The 20,007-nt window shown below is 36.3% G+C and overlaps 1 protein-coding gene across 2 annotated transcripts in view; it reads left to right on the plus strand.

The window, feature by feature from the left end:
- Positions 1-20,007, plus strand: part of HIBCH (3-hydroxyisobutyryl-CoA hydrolase) — a 41,973-nt gene that overhangs the window by 10,086 nt on the left and 11,880 nt on the right. For both annotated transcript variants that reach the window (XM_082763981.1, XM_082763980.1), the window contains 5 exons: positions 9,702-9,780; positions 14,333-14,478; positions 15,518-15,604; positions 17,556-17,614; positions 18,515-18,596. In XM_082763981.1, coding sequence (XP_082620107.1) covers positions 9,702-9,780; positions 14,333-14,478; positions 15,518-15,604; positions 17,556-17,614; positions 18,515-18,596 — 453 coding nt within the window. The remainder of the gene's footprint in view (positions 1-9,701; positions 9,781-14,332; positions 14,479-15,517; positions 15,605-17,555; positions 17,615-18,514; positions 18,597-20,007) is intronic.

Here is a 20,007-nt window from a genome sequence, read left to right on the forward strand (position 1 = left end):
TTCTTCCTTGAACAGAACTTGTGTGTCAGCATCAATCTCAGCAAGCTACACTTTTCCTGAAAGACTATAAAAAAAAAACAACAAACAAGCACTTAGTTCCTCCTTGAATAAACCTGAGCATTGTATCACCTGGCATTGCCTTTTGTAGCTCCACCACATCAAGCTGGTTAGGCTTCCCAGCTGTGGTAAATCTAGGCTAAGTGGGTACGGTTCCACCCTTTGGTGCCTGCTGTAGCATAGTGTCTGAAGTAAATTCTTTTCGCAGCAGCATTTTGTTACTGTTTCTATTAAGTTCCTAGTTGGTTTCAGGTCTGGAAAGCTTTAAGGCATTTGTTCTATAAAAAGCATGCTTGCAACGTTGCATTTGATTTTACTTTTGCAGATGTAGTTGATTTCATTTCATTTATATCTGTCTGATCTTGTTCCACCATTTCTCTGATGTGAGATGGTTTTGAATTCTGATCTCTGCCCTTCAAAGTAATAATACCTTCCCAAAATGTAATTTGGAAATTATATCTATACATATATTAAAAACAAAACAAACAAAAACACATCAAAAAAACAACAAACAAATCCCTTGTTATTTCCTCATCCAAGCAGCTAGTGAAAAATACCAAATAAAACTTTATTAATGATTGGCTTCTGTATGACCTCAGTAGAGGTGCTGTCTCAGTTTGGCTGCAAATTGCTGATATCTTAAAATGCCTCCAGGTAATTGTGCTCTTCATTTAATAGTGATATCATCTAGGCTATGTTTTCCTAGCATCATAAACTTTGCAGCTCAGAATGTGAATTTCTTTCATAACGTTGCTTACTGAGTGATAACGTCAATTTAATGTAAGCCACGGGGCTGTTTAGAGGTTCCAGAGAATCAGATGCAAGCAAATCCCTGAACCTACTCTGCAGTTTGGAAAAACTCCTCCCGTTGCATATCGGACCATTCTTCCCTTCTGGGCTACAGATTCAAAATTCCCGCAGCCTTTTATGTTGTTGTAGAAAGTGTGAGCTTAGTGCTCATATTTAACTTTGTACGTGTGTGTCAGCGCCACTTGATTTTCAGCAAAAGATTCTGGTTGCTTATATTGTTAGAGGAATCTGATTTACTTTTTAAAGCAGGTCTTAGGACCTGACACATAGGTCTTTAAACAGAGATTCGCTTAGGTGAAGTTTGCATCTTTGCTCCATATTTATTGGCTGTTGCATCAAGTAGAGTCCACTTGTCTTCGTGAGGACTTAAGAAGGGTTTGATGTGGGGGTACGATAACATTTTAATGATCTTCCAGAAAAAGTGGAGTATTTCTCTTTTAGGCTTTTAGTTTGCTTTAAACAATAAAAGCTTTTCAAAACTTAAAATAAATAACTTTTGGAGGGAATTTGCAGTGTTTTATTTCAACTTAAGCCTGGCATTTTGGTGAAACTTTACCTTACAACATTCTGAAAAGCTAGAGTCCTTCCCACTATTAAAATATCTGCAGTCAGTTTTTTTTTTTTTTTTTTAATTTATGCCCTAGAATCTGCCTGGAATATTGACATACTAAACCTGGATAAGCTGCTTTCCTATTCTCTCTTTCTCTCCTTTCCTCTCTCTGGCTCCCCTAGAAACTCATGCTTGTGTACCGTACAGAAACTTCTTGTCCATTTGTTGTCTGTGCTTCAAAGCTGAAGCAAGCTTTTATTGGAAAATAGGATAGAGATTTTGGAAGTAGTTATCTGTTGTACTTTGAAACAAACCTTTGTGAGGTTGACTTGTGTACCTCTTAGCTTTTGTAATACAGGATGTTGAAAACAATGCTGAAGCAATACTATAACAGGATGCACTCTTGGCGGATACTACGCTATATTGAGCATCTGGCATGGGGGTCTGCCTGCTAAGCTCCTGCGCTTGATCCCAGGGACAAATGGCACACTTCATTCTGTAGCTATTGGGACTGTAACGTCAGCAGTTTTTGACATCAATACAAAAAAATAACTACTGAATGTTCAACGATTTGCACATGATGTTCTTCCCCAAAGGGCCAACCATAAAGCACTGTCTTGAAAACAAATATTTTAAACTACGGGTTTGAAAACGGTAGTGGTACAGAAAGTAAAGCTCCAGTCCCTCTGTCAAATCTACATTCTTCAATGTCCAATACAAAAAAGGAACGGATGCCACTATTTTACACGTAGAAAGAAAGGCAGACTTCCTTAACATACATGTTGGCGTTATACAATTGTACTGCACTGAATATTTTTGAAGCACAGAGCAAATGTTTTTTGCATTTCTGTGCAGTGTAACAGGGTAGAGATCACGTCAGAGAGTAGACATCACTTGTCTACTCTGTGACTAAATTTGAGGTTCTAAGCTGTACTTTCTGTATTTTTTTATTTTTATTTATTTATTTATTTATTTTCGTGCAACCTGTGTATGTTTATAGGAGGTTTTCTGTATGGCTTCATGGAAACCTTTTGCACCCTTGCACTGTTTAGTGTCATCGCAGATATTTTGTGTGCTTCTGCATGGATTCATTCTTACCATTTAACACCACAGTGTTTCTTGCTAGAAATTCTACTATTTTTCTTTAATTCTGGGCCTTCATTTAGAGTCTCATATTGAGAATTTTCTCATCTCATTATTTCCCTTTCCTTCCCTTTATTATAGATCAAGGACAAAAGTTCTGAAGAGAATTATCTTTGCCTGCTTCTCCATCCCCTGTTAATTTTTCTCATTTCCCAGAAGACTGTGAATGCTTATTTTCTCCTTCAGTTAGTTTTAATGTCTGCTTTATTTTATTTTTTTAAGCATTATTTTCCTAAGAAATGGAACATCATGACAAAATTACCTTAGTTTGCACATTTCACCCAAATAACTATGCTCCTTTTTTTTTTTTTAAAAAAAAAAAAAGAGTTGCATGTGCCCATCTTTAAGAACAAAAAGTGTTTTCTTCAGTTTTAACAGAAAACCTAAAAGCTTAGTTGTGTGTTGATGCATCTTTCTGAAATGGGTCCCATCTCTTTCCTACCTTCCCTGCAGCTGTTAGGATGTGGCTAGTCCTAATCTTTGTATTTCTTGCAGTAGCTACCTTTTTAGGTGTTGCAGAGGAACAACGCTTGTCTTCAAGAATTTTAGAAACAGTAATTAAAAAAAAAGATAGTTAATAAATAAGTCACAGTAAGAATAGTGAAGAAGCAAGAAGGTCTACCTCCTTACTCTGAAGGCATGTGTTTGACTGCCACTGCAGCTTCTGCATGAATTTTGGCTGCTAGTAGCAAAATCAGAACAGGGATTTTCAAAATTGAATCTGGATTTTGTTTGTAAAAGACAGTCATTGTAGCAGTGCTGGTGTGGCCTCTATGATTTTTTTTTCAAGTTTTACTGTTAGAAGAAATTGACCTAAATGATTACTATTAATGTAGTTGAGCAAATCTGTTTAAATAATCAGAAGTCAGGAGAACAAGTAACACTTCTAGGTCATCACAGAAGATATTAATAAATTAAGGGGAAGTTTTTAGTGTTATGTTTGAATTTGTGGTGAAGATAGAAGTAAACTTTAGGAAACACACAACTGGAATGAATTCTGCCATTGGTTTGTGCCATGAAGCATCAGCAGAGCATTCACCAAATATTGGTTGTCATTCACAGCACAAACTTTCTTACAGGTTTGACATTAAGCTTTAGGGAAAACACTTCAGACTGAAACGTCAGATATTATTACAGGTAATGTTATCCAGATGGTTGTTCTTCTGTATGCCTGTAGAATTTTGGAATGGGATGCTGTAGCACATAATCAGTATGTGGAAATTAATATTTCATATTTAAATTGTATATTAAATTAATATTTTATATTTTAAAATAACACACTGAATGATTGAAAAGACCACCAAAAGCACTGTTTTTAATGATTTTTTTAGGATATTTGTATAAAGTTGATTTATATGTCATCAACTAAGGAATGTGATATTCTTAGTCCCGATCTATTCTAAAATATTGCTCTGGTTCGATAAATCATCTTGTCCCTGCTAGTATCTACTGACAAAAACAGATTATACTCTTTGGAGTTGTCCATGACATTAATGATGAACAAAGATTAATTTTGATTCCGTTTAAGATTTGCTGTGTCTGGATGCAGGGGATAATGCTCTTATACCAATGATTTTTGATCTAACATAGCTATAAGCCTCTGGTGCTCCCTCAATCAATTTCACTTGTTTACTCTACCAACTAATGCTTTTGTGAATGTATCAGCAGACAAAAAGCACTGCATATTGTCTTTTTTACACATCTGTGTTCAGATATACTTGCCCTTTGTTATATTATGCCCAGTATGTCTTGTTGATTGCCGCATTGCTTTTGTGGTTCTGGCCCTACCAGGAACTGCATTCTCATTTAGTTTAAAATGTCTAATCATTGCATTTGAACTATTCCCAACAGGACTTTCACTGCAGATGGTATTGATATTAGTATTATCATGAAATTGTTTGCTTGTACAGCTAAAAGTCTTTATCAGCCTATTGAAGATGAGCTCCTTTTCTGTTTGTATTTCTTCTATTCCATCTCTTAAGCTTTCCTAGGCAGTGACTCCTTTGCAGTGTTAGGTTATTTAGTAAACAGTCAAATACAGTTTATGGTTTTGCTGTGAGACAGGTCTCCTTGTCTGTATGTGAACAGATGTTTATTCAGTTAGTAACTCCAGTGCTTAATGCTGCAGGTGAATATGAGCATCATTTTGTTGTATGTCGTTCAAGATGGGCATGTTTATTTTGCACTGTGTGGTTTTCTGTTGTGGTGGCCCTCAATTTCTATTAACTTTCTTAGATATGTTGAGTTCTCTGAATGACTAGTGTGGGTCATTTTCAATTTAAGACAATACAGCATACTTTTGAGATTTATAGTAGCTGTATTCCATTGCTCAGTTTATATCAGTAGTCTATACTTTGTTTTTCATCAGAAAAGTACTTTAGTAAGGTTCTGTATTCATCATGAAAAATATGGAACTCATGATAAATTTTCCATACACTGTCACATAATGACATTTGAAATACTGCACTGAGTTTGAAATCATGTGTATGGGAAGTAAAATTGAGATACTCTGCTGGCTTCTTCAGAAGCTTGTTGATGAATTTGAACAGAACTAAGAGATCTGCAAACAATATTTCATAACTTTACTATTAGAGCACATCTTATAAAGGTGTAACACACTACATTTATTAAGATTAGTATTTTAATACCTATGCAGTAGTAAATTTATAATTTGCGATCACATCATTATCGCCTATCTGTCTGCAGTAATGCATTTTCAGACCACCATTTCTGCTATTATATATGTTTTTGATTAATTGATATAAAAAACCTTACAGAAAGATTGTTTAAATTGGTTGGTTGCTACTAAGCACCTTAACTTCTGGTGTCATTTTTACAAAAATAAAACATGCAGTTGCCAGTAGAAAAAAAAAAAAAAAAAGAAAAAAAGGTTCTTGCCAGTATTAAGATAAATGACCTGGATTAAAAACCAAGGCTGATTCACCAGAGAAATAGAATAATAGAATCATTTAAGTTGGAAAGGACCTCTAAGATCATTAAGTCAAACCATCCACCCAACACTTCCAAGCCCACCATTAAACCATGTCCCTAAGCACCACAGCCACACGTCTCTTAAATAGACATGCCTCCCTAGGCATCCTGTTCCAATGCCTATATCGCACATTTCTCATGAAGAAATTCTTCCTGATGTCCAGTCTAAACTTCCCCTGGTGCAACTTGAGGCCATTTCCTCTCGTCCTATCCCTTGTCACCTGATAAAGGGAACCGACAGCCACCTCGCTGCAGCCTCTTTCCAGGCAGGTGATGAGGCCTCTGCCTCCTCTTCTCCAGACTAAACAGCCCCACTTCCCTCAGCTGCTCCATTTTTGTGTCATTTTCTATTCCTTTCACCAGCTTCATTGCTCTCTCGAGCAACTCAGTGGACTTCGTGTGGTGAGGGGCCCAAAACTGGACACAGTACTTGAGGTGTGGACTCGGTGGTGCCAGGTAGAGAGGGACCACCACTTCCCGAGCCCTTTCTTAAACCCATGCTGACTGGGTCTGATCACCTGGCTGTCCTGTCCATGCCAGGATAGCCTGCTTTATGACCTTTGTTAGCACCAAAGTCAGGCTGACAGGCCTGTAGTTCCCCAGATCCTCCTTGCTGCCCTTCCTGTAGGTGGGTGTCACATTTGTGAACCTCCAGTGAGCTGGGACCTCCCCGGTTAGCCAAAACTGCTGCTAAATTATTGAAAGCAACACGGCAAGCACTTCTACCAGCTCCTTCAGCACCCTTGGGTGGATCCCACCGGTCCCATGGGTCTATGGGCATTCAACTGGTTGCTAGCCATTTCCCCCCGATTATAAGGGCTTCGTCCTGCTCCCTGCCTCTGTGTTCCAGCTCAGCAGGCTGGGTACTCTGAGGTGAATTAGTTTTACCAATAAAGACTGAGGCGAAGGAGGCATTAAATACCTCAGACTTTTCCTCATCTCTTGTCAGTGTTTCCCCCCACACTCCATAAAGGATGGATATTCTCCTTTGTCCTTCTTTTCGTGTTTATGTACTTACAAAAACTTGAATTGTCTTTTACTGTAGTGGCTAAACGTATCTTGGGGAAGTCTGGAGCAAGAAATTACCTTTAGTACATATTTGAAGATCATGAAAGGGAGGTCTCTCACACTGCAGGGTATATCACATTTTCATGAAGACATAATAGCATTTAGGCTTGTATGTGTAAATGCTGGGGCCATTTAAGGTGAAGTGAACACAGCCTTACTTTAGATATTTTAATAGTGTGAAGGACCTCCTAGATGGGACTCTGGATTTGTAAGGTTCTGGTTTAAAATTAAAATATATGTACAACCTTAAAAAAAAAAAAATATATATATATATATATATCCAGAAATGGAGGAGGAATGCATTTAGACTTCTGATTGGAAGAGTTTGTTCTTTACACAGGATACTTTTAAACTAATACACATCTTTCCTCTGGATTAGATGGAGAAGGTTAAACACATACAGTGAAAGTTATTAAAATAACCATTTGGGAAGCTGCAAATAAACACATGAAAGCATATGATCAGCAGTTTAATGTATTCCTGGCGTTTGTACCCTCAGAGTGTTAACTCATTTTTCTCTCCTAGTTTTATCTTAATGTAGGATCATTTCAAAATGATCTTCAAATAAATAAAGATATATTTGTGCCATTTTCTTTACAACGACTAAGAAGAAAATACAATTTTAGTCTTTTAAATGTGTATCTAAATTAAGCTCTTATCTATACCATAAAACTTGAAGGCTATCTAGAAAACAAATCCAATTATGGCTAAGGCACTTGAGAAAGTGAAATCTGATTTAATTCTTTCAAAAGAAAATTACTTCTTTCAACTTTTTATAAGGAAAACTCTACAGTTATTTTTATCACTATAAAAAGAACAAACTTGGAAGAGAAGCAGTCTTTGTGAAGTTCACACTCCATTCTTTACTACTTAGAACTCAAGTTGAAAATTTGAATCTTTTTTCTTATACAAACTACTGATTACCTAGAAAATAAGCCAGGAAAATGTTTTATGATAAATGGTATTTGTATTCTTAGATACAGCATTAGAAAAACAACAACAACAAAACAGTTAAGAATTAGAAAAAGCAAAATGGATTTGCTTTATTTTATCTCAATTTATCTTTATAAAGAAGTTGCCATTACTGCTGAACATGCATAAAAATAGCACAGGTATTGTGCTTTCTCTTGCTATAGGAAAGACTTTGCTCAATGCAATGAAAATAGTCTGGTGTGATACAATAAAATGTTGAAAGTGCCAAAGTCACATTTCTACTTCCTTTAAGAATTCTAGAGCTTTTTAATGAATAAATGAAGCTTTACATACAGGGCTGCTGCCTTTGCTGCTGCTCAGATGAGATAGATCTACAATCAGTCAAGTGAAAGAGCTGAGGGACAGATAAGGGATGAGATGTAGATTGCACCGTATGCAAATAAGATTCAGGTTTTGCTCAAAATCCATTTGCCTCTGTGAAACAGCAGTTCCCTGTGTGTATAGATTTGGCTTAGGCTCTGCATACAAAATCAAATACAATAGCCAGAAATGTTAAGTGTCCATTTCTCAGAAAATTAGACTGGAATCTTAAAAGCTTCATAAATTTATATTAAAAACTGAGAATGGCAGATACTCATTTTGCAGAAAAAACCTGTAAGATGTTTTCAGATTTAATCATGCATCACCCTAATGGAATAAGTGGTGACAATTAATTTCTTGCTGGGCAGAAATGTACAAGGGGCCAGGAAAGAATGCATAAGAATGGTGCGAAGAAATGGATGTAATTTTTATTAGCTTGAGATAACTTTTTAAAATTTTAATGTAAAACTCACCCAAAGATCCCTGTAGATAAGCGAAATGAAAAGATGTTTCTACTGTCTTCTTAAAAGCCTATTGAACATGCAATGCTGGTCCAAGCAGCTATCACTCAACTAATGCCACTGTTTTTGTTGGGAAGTCTGAAATATAGTGAAGATGTTTGTGAAGACTAATAACCTTAGTTGCCATTTTTCTAATATCTAAACAAGTAGAAATGTTAATTAAAAATCGATTACATCTTCATTATACTTTGACTTCTTTTAAGCAGTGATACTAATTTTAATACAAAAATTGGTTGGATAGGAGGAAAGCAGTGAGGAAAGGAAGTAAGCTGAAACAAAGTGAGAGAAAATATTTGCATAATGACACTTGTGAAATATTCAATAGAGGGTACTTGTCTTCAGCTAGGATCTACAGATTTGTATCGGTATGTAGATAAGCTTTAAGAAGTGAGGATCCTTTACCCATTTGTTGTGGCTGTGCCGAGTAATCCCAGTATTATTAAATATGTCATTTTGCCTATTGAACGCTTCTCTGATGTATTTTTTTTTTTGATGAAAGGAAGATACATCCTTTTCTTGGGCCTTGCTGCTGCTCAGTGCCTAAATCAGAAAATATGATAGGCAAAACCAGGAGCTTTGCAGGTTTGAAGAAAATACCTCATCAGAAAAGTCTGCTAGAGAAGAAGGCTAGGTATTTTGCAGTGTGCATCTTATTTCTGACTTGGAGAACTACAGGGTTAAGGAAGACTGAGTTTCTAACCACAGACTTTGAATTTTAATGAATAATGCTGGAGGCTTTTCCTGCTTGAAATACTTCTGTATTGATAAAGTTGGTAATTATCACATAATAATAATAGCTAATATTTCTTTTAAAAGCATAATTACAGCTTCATGCAATTCATCTATATTCTAAAAGTATTGGCTTTTTTGTTGTTGCTGATGATAGGTTGTTGAAGTATGTGCAAAAGTTATAGATGATATAACATTAGCAAAAGAATATCAACTTGCTTAGTAGACGAATGGAGAAAAATGGGGTCACTTGTTTCTGTTATTGCTGTCACTCATGGGCTATTTGTAGTTAATCTCAGTATGAGTCAGCAATCTTTTAAAGCATGGAAAGCTATTTCAATCAAATCATGAAGGTAAAAAATGTTTTACAGGTCTTGGAACCATAAAAGGCCATTTAATATTTTGTTGAGATGTGCATTGCAAATGTAACATTATTTGATTGTAGAGCAAAACAGGAAGTGTGTTGCATAGGATTACAGTTATAATTATTTTCACTGGTAATTTTATAACCATTTCCTTTGTTTGTGCTCCATATGCAGGGAGTTGGCCTTTCAGTCCATGGACATTTCCGAGTCGCTACAGAAAAGACTCTTTTTGCAATGCCAGAAACAGCAATAGGTAAGTAGATTTTAACAGATTATCATATGTTAATATGTTTCAAGTTTCACTGCTCATGTAAACGGAATGAGATACAGTTGACTGAAAGCGACAGCAATAATTTAAGAGCTTTAAAAAGGAGCTGGAAATGACCATGTATTGAAAGTATTTTCTATTAAATGAATAAAAACTTGTCTCTGAATTATGGAAGGTTGATCACTGAGATTCTTAAAACAGGCTAGACTGACACAAAAACTATCAGGATATGATGCTTTAAAAATGGAAGTACATGTGAGGAACTAAGTCTTTGCTACAGGCATAAGCAGATAAAGTCAGAAGATCCCAGTGCAAATGTGCTAACCATTTTAGATTCCAAACTCAGTGTGGAGACAAACTACATGATCTGCTATGTTCATGAGAAATTCTAGCTTTTTAAGTGGATTAATAATGTAGATCAATTACAGTTGTGTACAGATTGTGCACAAGATCACTTTTTTATTTTGTTTTTTAATAGCAACATGTACCTTGCATTTTCTGATGTTTGATCCTACAACCTATGTCAACTCTGAGATGTACAATAGAAAATTTTATGACCCTGAGCTACATAAAGAGGGTGGTGTGCCTCAGGAAAAGTCAGATTACAGTGAACCTTCTTATGAAATCATTCACGTTTCCCCTGAAGACAATACTGGTACCAACTGGTAACCACACAGAATGTATTACTGTCTGACTTTGGGATTCCCTTAATGCTTTCTCTCTGTCTAATTCCCACCTCCTGCTTACCAACAATGTTTACGAAGATTGCTTAAAACCTATTACCTATCCTGCATTTCTGTCCTACAGAGTTCCTAAGTTTTTATATCATTCAGAGGTAAGGAACCGAAGGATGATGGCAAATGTTCTTATCTTTATGTCCTCAAATAGAAGAATATGGCTGGTCTGTAAAATATGGCCCCGTTGAACACATTTGTTCAGAATAGAGAACCTTAACTGGTGCTTAAATAGTTTAAATAGCACCAGATATGGGGCTTTTAAGTTCAGTCTTAGGTTCACTTCAAAGAATAAGTAGTAAGGAGTATTGGCCATTACTTCCTCAATAAAAGAATTTCCAATTATGTAATGATAAAGCTAAGAAATTACAGGAAAAAACGAGGAATCCATTTTGAAAAGAAAATAAATATAATAATGTCATCACAGCTAAATTTGATACATGTTTTGCTAGTGATTAGATTTTTATAGTGCCCAGTATCTTCCTATGCTGAAGGGAAACGTAGTAAATTTAGGTAGTTCAAGTATTAAAGCTACAGTAATTTAGTAAACTCCTGAGGCTAATGAACAGTTCTACAGGGAAACTATTTGAAGCAAACGAAGATTTTTTTTTAAACTAACAGTAGTTCTTAAGGACATAAAATTATTCTAATAAAGACACCTTTTCTTCTTCAAAGGTAAAGATACAGGTAGTCTTATGCTAACAAAGATTATGCACTTTACATACATTTTGGGTGTTTACAGGGACTTACTAAGCACAAATAGACTGTAAAGACGGGTAAAGTAACAGCTTAGGACTTGCTTAGGAAAGAAAGTAATTAAAACCCTTTTAGGATCAATTAGAAGTCAAACCACTGAAATCTGTTTGGATTTAAAGGCTTAGCTGTTTTGATCTCTGTGGTGTATGTTTAACATGTCTAGCTGCCTGGAGATTGTATTAATTGAATTTTTCCTTATATATTTCAGAAGGCATTATGCCTTTGTGAAATGAAAGCAGTGTTCATTCATCTGCTACACTTTCACACCATTGCTTATGCACTTAGCACCATAAACAAAAGGTGACATTTATATGCCATTTTGCAAATGAAAGTTCTAGACTGTAGGAGTTTCAAACTGATACAGATAAGATGAAACATGGGAATGCAGTTGAGATGTAGGAGGATGGGGAAATACCTTCCCTGGTGGGAAGAACGAAAGATGAAAGCGTATTGTAAGAAATGGGCTTTAAGGTGCTGTTAGAGTAATAGCAGACACTTTCTTGTTTAAGCTTTTAGCTTTCTATAAGTAATTTAGTAATAAATCTCCAGCTGCCTCTGCAAGAAAAGGTGGAAATACTGTGGTACCTTTATCTTTTGCTTGGCAACCACATAGACAATTTAACAGTTGGGATTACAGTGAAGCACGTTGGATCCATCTCGAGGCTCAGGCTGCAAGTCAGTGTTACAGGCACAGGCTTTTAGCCTGGTCAGCCCAACAGAGATTCATTCTCTCACTTTAGTAGGCATTTGAAAAATAATTAGTTAAAAACACCAAAAGGAAAAAAAAAATCAAGTATATGGAATATGTTGAGAAACTGAATAGTAAGCAGAAAGATCTGAGAAGCAGTATTGAGAGCATTAGGAGAAATACTTAGAACAGGGACAAGAGGAGTAAAAATTTAAGAGGAAAGGAAGACAATAACCTCACATAGGACACAGTAGAAGCTATAGTGGTCTATACTCTTAAGCAGCTGAGTAAATCAAAGTGGATTAGCTACACCTTCACTAACGCTGCTTGTAAATTCTGTTCTAACTAAAGAGATCTTCATTCAGTTTAGTTTTATTGACTTCTGAAGCAGCTTAAATTCATTCTAGTTAATTTAGAACTATTTTTGCTGTGTATGGCCATATGAAATAGCCCTATAAATCCCAACATGAAGATTGCTTTTCCTCTGGAATCTGAGGGAAACTAATGTGACCACAGGAAGAATAATAGTTCAGCACCAGTATTTTAATTACAGCAAAGAGGAGAAGGTTGTTGCAGTCCTGATGGATAGGAAGAATAATATAATTGCCTTTTTGCTTTGGAGGGGATTTGTAAGAGAACTTCCATTTTGAAATGAAGGAATTCTTTTGCAGTAGTAGGAAATCCAAGAAGAGACAGATGAATAGAAATATAAAACTAAATGGCAGTCTTGGCACCAACATTATAGATCTGATGGCTCAAACTGAGAAGGTAAAATGTGGAGTAGACTATTCATAAAGTGACTGCAAATGAAAAAGAAGGTAAGTGATGAGATGGAGATAATACAGCTTAGGGCTTTTGAAGGGTGCCACCCAGACATTGAACATTTTAGAAGAGCTGTATGTCTCAGTAGCCTGTAGGATGGGGAATAAATCAGGCCATAAATATGGGCAACACCCATATCAGCGGGATTAACTGATAGGAAGTGGCTCCTGAAAACAGCTTGTGATGTATTAGAGGCTGCAGAACTTAGGGAGGACCAAAAGGGAGCCAGAGGAGAGGTCGAGAGATGAGTGAGAACATAAAGCAGCAATGAACTTTTAGAGATTACTGAGAGAAGACAATGAAGTGATGATTTAAAGAAGCCTTCCCTTGATTCCATCCAAGGGAGAGGAATATTCAGGACCCACTAACTGCCCACATCACAAAATATTTGCAGTAAGTCCTTATATAATATATACGAGTGACTCCTTGAATGAAAGCAAATACGTTAGAGTGAAAAATTGCCATTTTCTATCAGAACACCATTTAAACTCCTTCCGTACATCTTAATCTTGCCCGTTAGTCTTTGCTTTGGCAACTCTTTTCTGAGTTTCTTATTTGTAATATGCTTTCTGTTTCATTTATCTTTTTTTTTATCTACTCAAAAATACCCCACAATTAATTTATTCAGACGACTTGCAGTCTCATGAATCCTCCACTGGTGATTACTTCCAAGTAGTAACTGTACACTCAGCTTCTTTCCATTTGATTTCTGACACTGAGACAGCTAAGCCTGTTTTCCTAATATTAAGTATACTAGAAGTTATAAAAGTTGTTTGAAATTATTTTGTGGGTGATTATGTAACAGAAAAAGGTAGATATTGACAAAGTGACGACTTAAAATATTTAAGCTTTCCTGTGGAAACAAAAAATGTTTTTCCATAGAATTTGGTAAAAGCTATATATTTTTCAATTATATTTTTTATTAAAAGTTTTATATTTTATTCACTTTTTTTTTTTTTAATTACTGTATTCTGTGGAGTAAAAAAACGTAAGACAGTCACTACACTGGAAAGTTTTAAAGTTTTATAACCTTTTAAATTGCAGGTTAGTCATAGTCCTGTCAAAGGATGAGGTATTAAGACAGCATATCGTGCCTCTGCTTTCAGGAGGTCCTTCAGAAGTGTAAGATTTTTATCATAATGGAAGATTTCAGAGAAAAAGCAGCTTCCAGTTCAAGTTTGCACAAATCATTCTATAATTCTCTGCCTGTTGTTTGCTGGGAGAACACTCGATTCTTTGGGCATCTAAGAGTTTCTCAGTTTGTAGGCAAATAGAATGAAGACTATAGTCTGGTATATGTTTGTAAATTACGTGCCAGTGGAAAGAATACAATTTGGAAGGTGCTCAAGGGTTTGCTTTTAGCAAGGGTTTAGATGACAGAGAAATGCCAAACCAAGTCAAGGAGAAACTGGGGCAAGAAAGCCGCGCCCAGGTCAGGGAGATGGAAGTGAGACAAGCAGAAATAACCGAGTTACATGCATGGCTGGGACAAGTTCTCTCCTCACTTTCTTTTTTTTGTTTGTTTTGCTTATTACAGGCCTTTTCCCTGATGTCGGTGGAGGATATTTCTTGCCAAGACTTTCAGGAAAGATTGGCTATTACCTCGCACTAACAGGATTTCGGCTGAAAGGACGAGATGTGCTGAAAGCGGGCATCGCTACACATTTTGTAGAATCAGAAAAGGTAAACTGCTAACCAGAGCCAGCACGGGCTCATCCTGGCACTGCAATGACAAGTTGGAGTGGCTGAGCCCACCAGCATACATTTAGCAACCTGAGTGTACGCAGAGGTGCAGTTGTCTTAGCTGGCCCTGCCCTGGGAACATGAGCTGTCAGGTACTCTTAGGCTGTCCTTGTAACACTTTTCAGCTAGTGACAGCTTTGCTTGCAAGAGGCAGCAAATGTTGCTGTCGTCACGATGCTGCTGTTTAAGGGCATGATTTGCTGAGCATAATTGAAGTTGCTTGAAAAATGGTATGCTCTGCCTTCATCCTCTCTTACTGCCTTCACCACTTCTGTAGTTTGCTTTCTGGGTACAATTTAGACAACAGTGTCTGAAATGAGTGGTTATTTATACAACCACAAGGCTCTAATTTAGGTAACGGCCAACTAATGTGTTCTTTATCAGTCTCCTTAATAGATAGCCTATTTGCTTCTTCCAGCAGCTGTGAGAAAATGTAAAAATTAGCATATTCAATAAAATCAGAGTCATAACGTTCCTGTACTTTAAGTGAATATAAGTGAAGGAGAAACTGCAACTGGCTCTTTCACTATGAAAAGATTCATGGCTGTCATTGTGACTGCACCGTTGGAACGGGTTGGATATGCAGGCTGACAGAAACTATTTTGAGCACAGCATGGTTGCCAGGCTCCTGCTCTTTCCCCTCAGAAAGTCTGGCTTTACCTGCTTCAGCTGCAGCAATGCACTAGGGGTCTGCTCAGGAAGCAGGTTTTTGCTGATCACTGCAGACACGCTCAAATCCAGATGGTTCGACACTGTGGCAAAGTGAACTCCAGCTCCTTGTATTGCTTACTTGGTACTTCTTCAACACCTGGTCAAAACGTTTTGTGTGTGTGGTGGGTTTTTTTTTAAGCTCTATGTGTATGGTTAAAGCGTGTATACATAAATGCATTTATACTATAAAGTACTATTGTAATAGCAGTAATGATTCAATAAGTACATTTTGCTTTACTTACTTTTAATGAAATCTTATTTTTTATAGCTACCTGACTTAGAGAAAGACCTGATAGCATTGAATTCTGCTTCAAAAGAAAATATTGCAGACTTACTGAACTCTTACCACGTGAAGGTAATGTGTTTCATTACTGAAATCAAGCAGAAATGTTAATTAAGTGTATGTAAATACCAATCATTTTTTCCTGTTGCTGATTATTTGTTTTATGGTTATAAAATAATGAGTTTTCATACTCCTTCCACTCTCTAAAATAGTACTTTGTAGTGCTAATGCCTACAGTGGTCAAAGTTGAAATTTAAAAGTCTTTCTTTCCTTTTCATTCCTGTAGTGGTCAGCAACTTCTTTCCTTCTGTTTGGAAACAGGTTCCCAGCTGGTAGCATAATGATGCAGAAAATACACTGCTGTTTAATTTTCCCTGTTTCTCTCTGATTTCTAGCATGCTTTACAGAAGGCAAAATACATAGCCAGTAGCAGAATGAGAGTGGTACGTAATGGCAACTGCAATCTAGGGAGTTATCCTGAAATCCAGGGTTTCTGACAAATACAAATGAAAGGGAGAAGAACCATAATTGTGCTCCAGAGGCTGCAGAAGTTACAGTGCCAGTTATTCAATACTAGGCTGCTCACTTTGAAGTGGATGTTATCTTTCCATCCCCTTTTTCTTCACTGACCTGAAGAATTATGCTAACTTCATGTATTTGATGTGAATTTTAGCATTACAGTGATGCATACCATCTGTAGGCAAGGTTCAAAGTCTGAATTTAAGGGCTAACATTGTTCCATTAATTTCTCAAATATTTTGTAAGTTTGTAACCTTGAGATAATTAAAAGACTATAAATAAGCACAGCACTTATCTACAGGGTCCATATTAGCAGAGTGCAGATAGGTTCTAATGAAAGCATATGGGGTCTTCAAAGCAACATTTTCCTGGGGAAAAAGGTGCTGTTCTCCCAGTGGACAAACCCATAGATTTTGGAGGTGAATTTAACTGTATTGATAACATATATTTAGCACTTGTGTTAGCCCCACATAACAATGGGCATGAAAATAAAAGGTTTGGGCTTTACAGTGGATTTATTCAGCTGCTATTTCAGCTGTATTGATGTGTGTTGTAATTTTATTTCAGAAGAAAGGGAACTTCTGGAGCCAAACTGGGGTTCACTGAAGTCAGTCACCCTGAGTATTATTGCCCAGTTGTTTAAAATGAGCAGTTGATTTAAAATGAGCAATGGTACTCCTGCTATTTCTGCTCTAGAATTACTAAGTTCATAAATAAAGATTAATTAAAAAATACATTGGATAAGTTAATGACAAACAGTGGCACTAAATACTTCGATAAATAGAAAGCTATGAAATAGAATTAAGTATATGTTGCGGTATGCTGCTTTACAGGATGACATTTTATGGAAAAGGAGGCTGCATATTTTTAGTGATCGGAGCTGAATTGACAGGGAGCCTCTGTCTCAGCTTCAGCTGCTGCTGTTAAAACATCTGCCTGTGTCCCAAGCCCCTTAGTGCCAGAAGATCTAAAACATTTGACAGCCTTTCCACATAAATCCGTCAGGTCTTTCCAACCTTTTAGTTGTCTAAATTTTTGTAAAATCACTGAGAGAAGAAAGGTACACGCTTTTATTTATGTATTTTTTACACATGCATACATATGCATCTGTATACATTTAAGGAAACCAAACATCTCCTTTTCCTGTCTGCTACATTCTCAGGTTCTTGAGGATATTTATCTACACTGGCTTTCTTAGTATATTTGATAGAAACATATTGATAGAATAATTGTGATTACTTGCATACAATATAACCGCTCTGTCAAATGCGCATGTGTTCTAGCTCAGAGCAAACACTGCATGAGATGACACCTTTAACATTCACAAGATGAAGCGAGAGGTTCATTATGCATACTGTAAAGCTAATTCATTAAAAACATCTTATGAACATGACATGTTCATTTATGTTATTTCTGTAATAACTCGCTGAAATTTGTCAGTACTGGTAGGCTTTTCAGACAGTCTAAAATAACCAAGTAAAATATGCATTTGCTTTTTAAATAGAGCAAAATTGATCAAGAAAAGGAGTTTGTACTTGATGAACATATGGAGAAGATTAACAGGTATTTGTGGATCTTTTTTCTTTTTTATTCCTTTGGACAGAAAACATCAAGTTAAATCCAGTAGCAGTATATTAGTGTTCCAAAGGTAAGGTGATGGAGATGCCGTTAAAGTTAGCCACTTAAACACTTGTTTTCGGGGTGCCTTGTGAAACTCATTAAATATTTCAGTCTTCAGTATATTAAATACTTTTGAGCATAGTTGCCTGATTGGTATACCATTCTTTTAAACTGCCCTATGGCACATGAGAAGAAATATTTTTTATAGAAAGTTGGAAAGGGGTTTCTGTGAGTAATTTTTCATCTGGAAAGGACACATTACAAAACACATTCATGTTCATTGGAACAAGGTCATTCCTATGACTGTTTGGGACTTCTTTGTATCAGAAAAGAAAGCAGAAAGGAAGGAGAGCAATAAGAAGCTAAAAATCTTGAGGAAGGACAACAGTAACTAAATGGATTTAGTGGAGATCATGAAATCATAGAAGGACATGGGTTGGAAGGGACCGTAAAGGTTATCTAGTTCCAACACCCTGCCATGGGCAGGGATGGTGAAAGGTGTTGAAGATGAATGGTGTTGGCAACAAACCAGTGGAGCAGAGTTGATAGTTGAAAACGTGATGCATTACAAAAATATTAAAAAAAAGGACTGACGGTAGTAATTAGAGTTTTTAGATAAATATCAGCACTAACGTGAGGTGTATTAAAACGCTAGAGATCTGTAAAGGAAGAGATGCCTGTCAACTGAGTTACTTAAAATTGAATGACAGGGAACACATTGCTAAGAAAAGCCAAATCACCTGGTTAAGCTCTGTTTCTAATTTCGCAGTTACTGGCATTTCATAGGGAAGCTGAAGGCTGAAGCACCAAAGCAGTTAATGTTTTTCTTTTCTTTTCTTTTAGTCTTTTTTCAGCAAATAGCATGGAAGAAATTGTTAAAAAATTAAAGGAAGATGGTTCTCCTTTTGCCATTAAGCAGCTAGAGGTAATGCCTTTGTGTTATTTTTGTTAGAGATTAAGCCTGATTTTGTACTTTCTCATCTTGGCACAGTCTATAATCACCTTATTAATGTAAACAAAACTACATAACTCCAGCAGATGCAATCCTCAAGTTCTCATGCAGTCATATGCAATTGCAAGCATTTCTACTCCTAAAAGAATATTCCTCTGTGAAACCACAAAACATAAATGTCATTATGTGTTGTCTAGTGCAGTCTAGTAAAAGATTTCCCTTTTTCCCCCCACAGTCAGGGGTTGGTGGTGACAAAGGTTCCTTTTATAGCTCCTAATTTTATTGGCAGAGGTTGGAATAAAACAGTGACAGAACAATGTTGTTTGTTTTCTTCCATCTCAGATATCTAATTTGGGTAAATAGCAAGCAATTTATCAAAGTATTTATTATCTTCTTTAATGCATCTGAGTGTTGGTTGTAGTCCCTACTCTAAAAGCATACAGTAATGCTACAAGCTTCCTGCATACTCCAGCCACAAAAGCAAGAAGCAGCTCATTTATCCAAAGTCTTTATATTTTCCCTTTCTCCTTTGAAGTACCTGTATTCAGGTGCATCATAAAAGTTTGTCTTTTTAATTATTATTCAAATGGTACTTAACATTTGATAGAACACAAGCATTTCTCCAGCAAAATCTTTGCTTAAACATCTTACAGAATCCTGCTCTTGTAGTAAAACAAAACAGAACTATCATCTACAGACTGCCACTGAGCAGAAGGCATATAACTGTGCCGTAGCATCACTGCTGTTAGGTGTCCTGCCCCTGCTACTTTCAGGATGGAACAGTAAGTTTCATAATATTATCGAGTAATTACTCAGGGTAACACATACAATTTTATTTATACTTTTTAATTAAAGATTTATTATCTTGTCTCTGGAACTTTCAAACAGTTCAAACAGAGAGGAAAATTTTCAAATCATCTTCATGCCAACTAGTAACGCCTACTACTTTGCAACATGTCCTACGAAAGCAAAATTGAATGAAAGAGGAGGCTAATAATGTTTTTCCACTGGTATTCAAGTTCCATTAATTAAAGTAGTCAAACAAGCTAGTCTCAGAATAATTGTTTTGTGGGTTTGGAAACCTGAACTCTACCACAGACTAACATCATGATTTTTCTCCCCAGGTTATATATAGGCTGTATGATTCAGATCCTTACTTTTCCCCCTGTGTTATAGATAGCAGAGAAAAGTAGTTATATTAAGGTCTGTGAGACAGTTTGATAGCATGCTAATAGCAGTTACTTTTGAGGGCTCTTTATAGTATTGAGTTACAACCTACTATTTTATTTCCAGCCGTTACAAAGTTCAGTATGATTTTACAGGGATACCGTTTTGAGTAGTTTTGATGGAGGTTGAAAACAATCGAGGATTATTTACAGATAGC

This window comes from Aythya marila (genome assembly GCF_965140915.1).
Source record: "Aythya marila genome assembly, chromosome: 6".
Classification (NCBI taxonomy): domain Eukaryota; kingdom Metazoa; phylum Chordata; class Aves; order Anseriformes; family Anatidae; genus Aythya; species Aythya marila.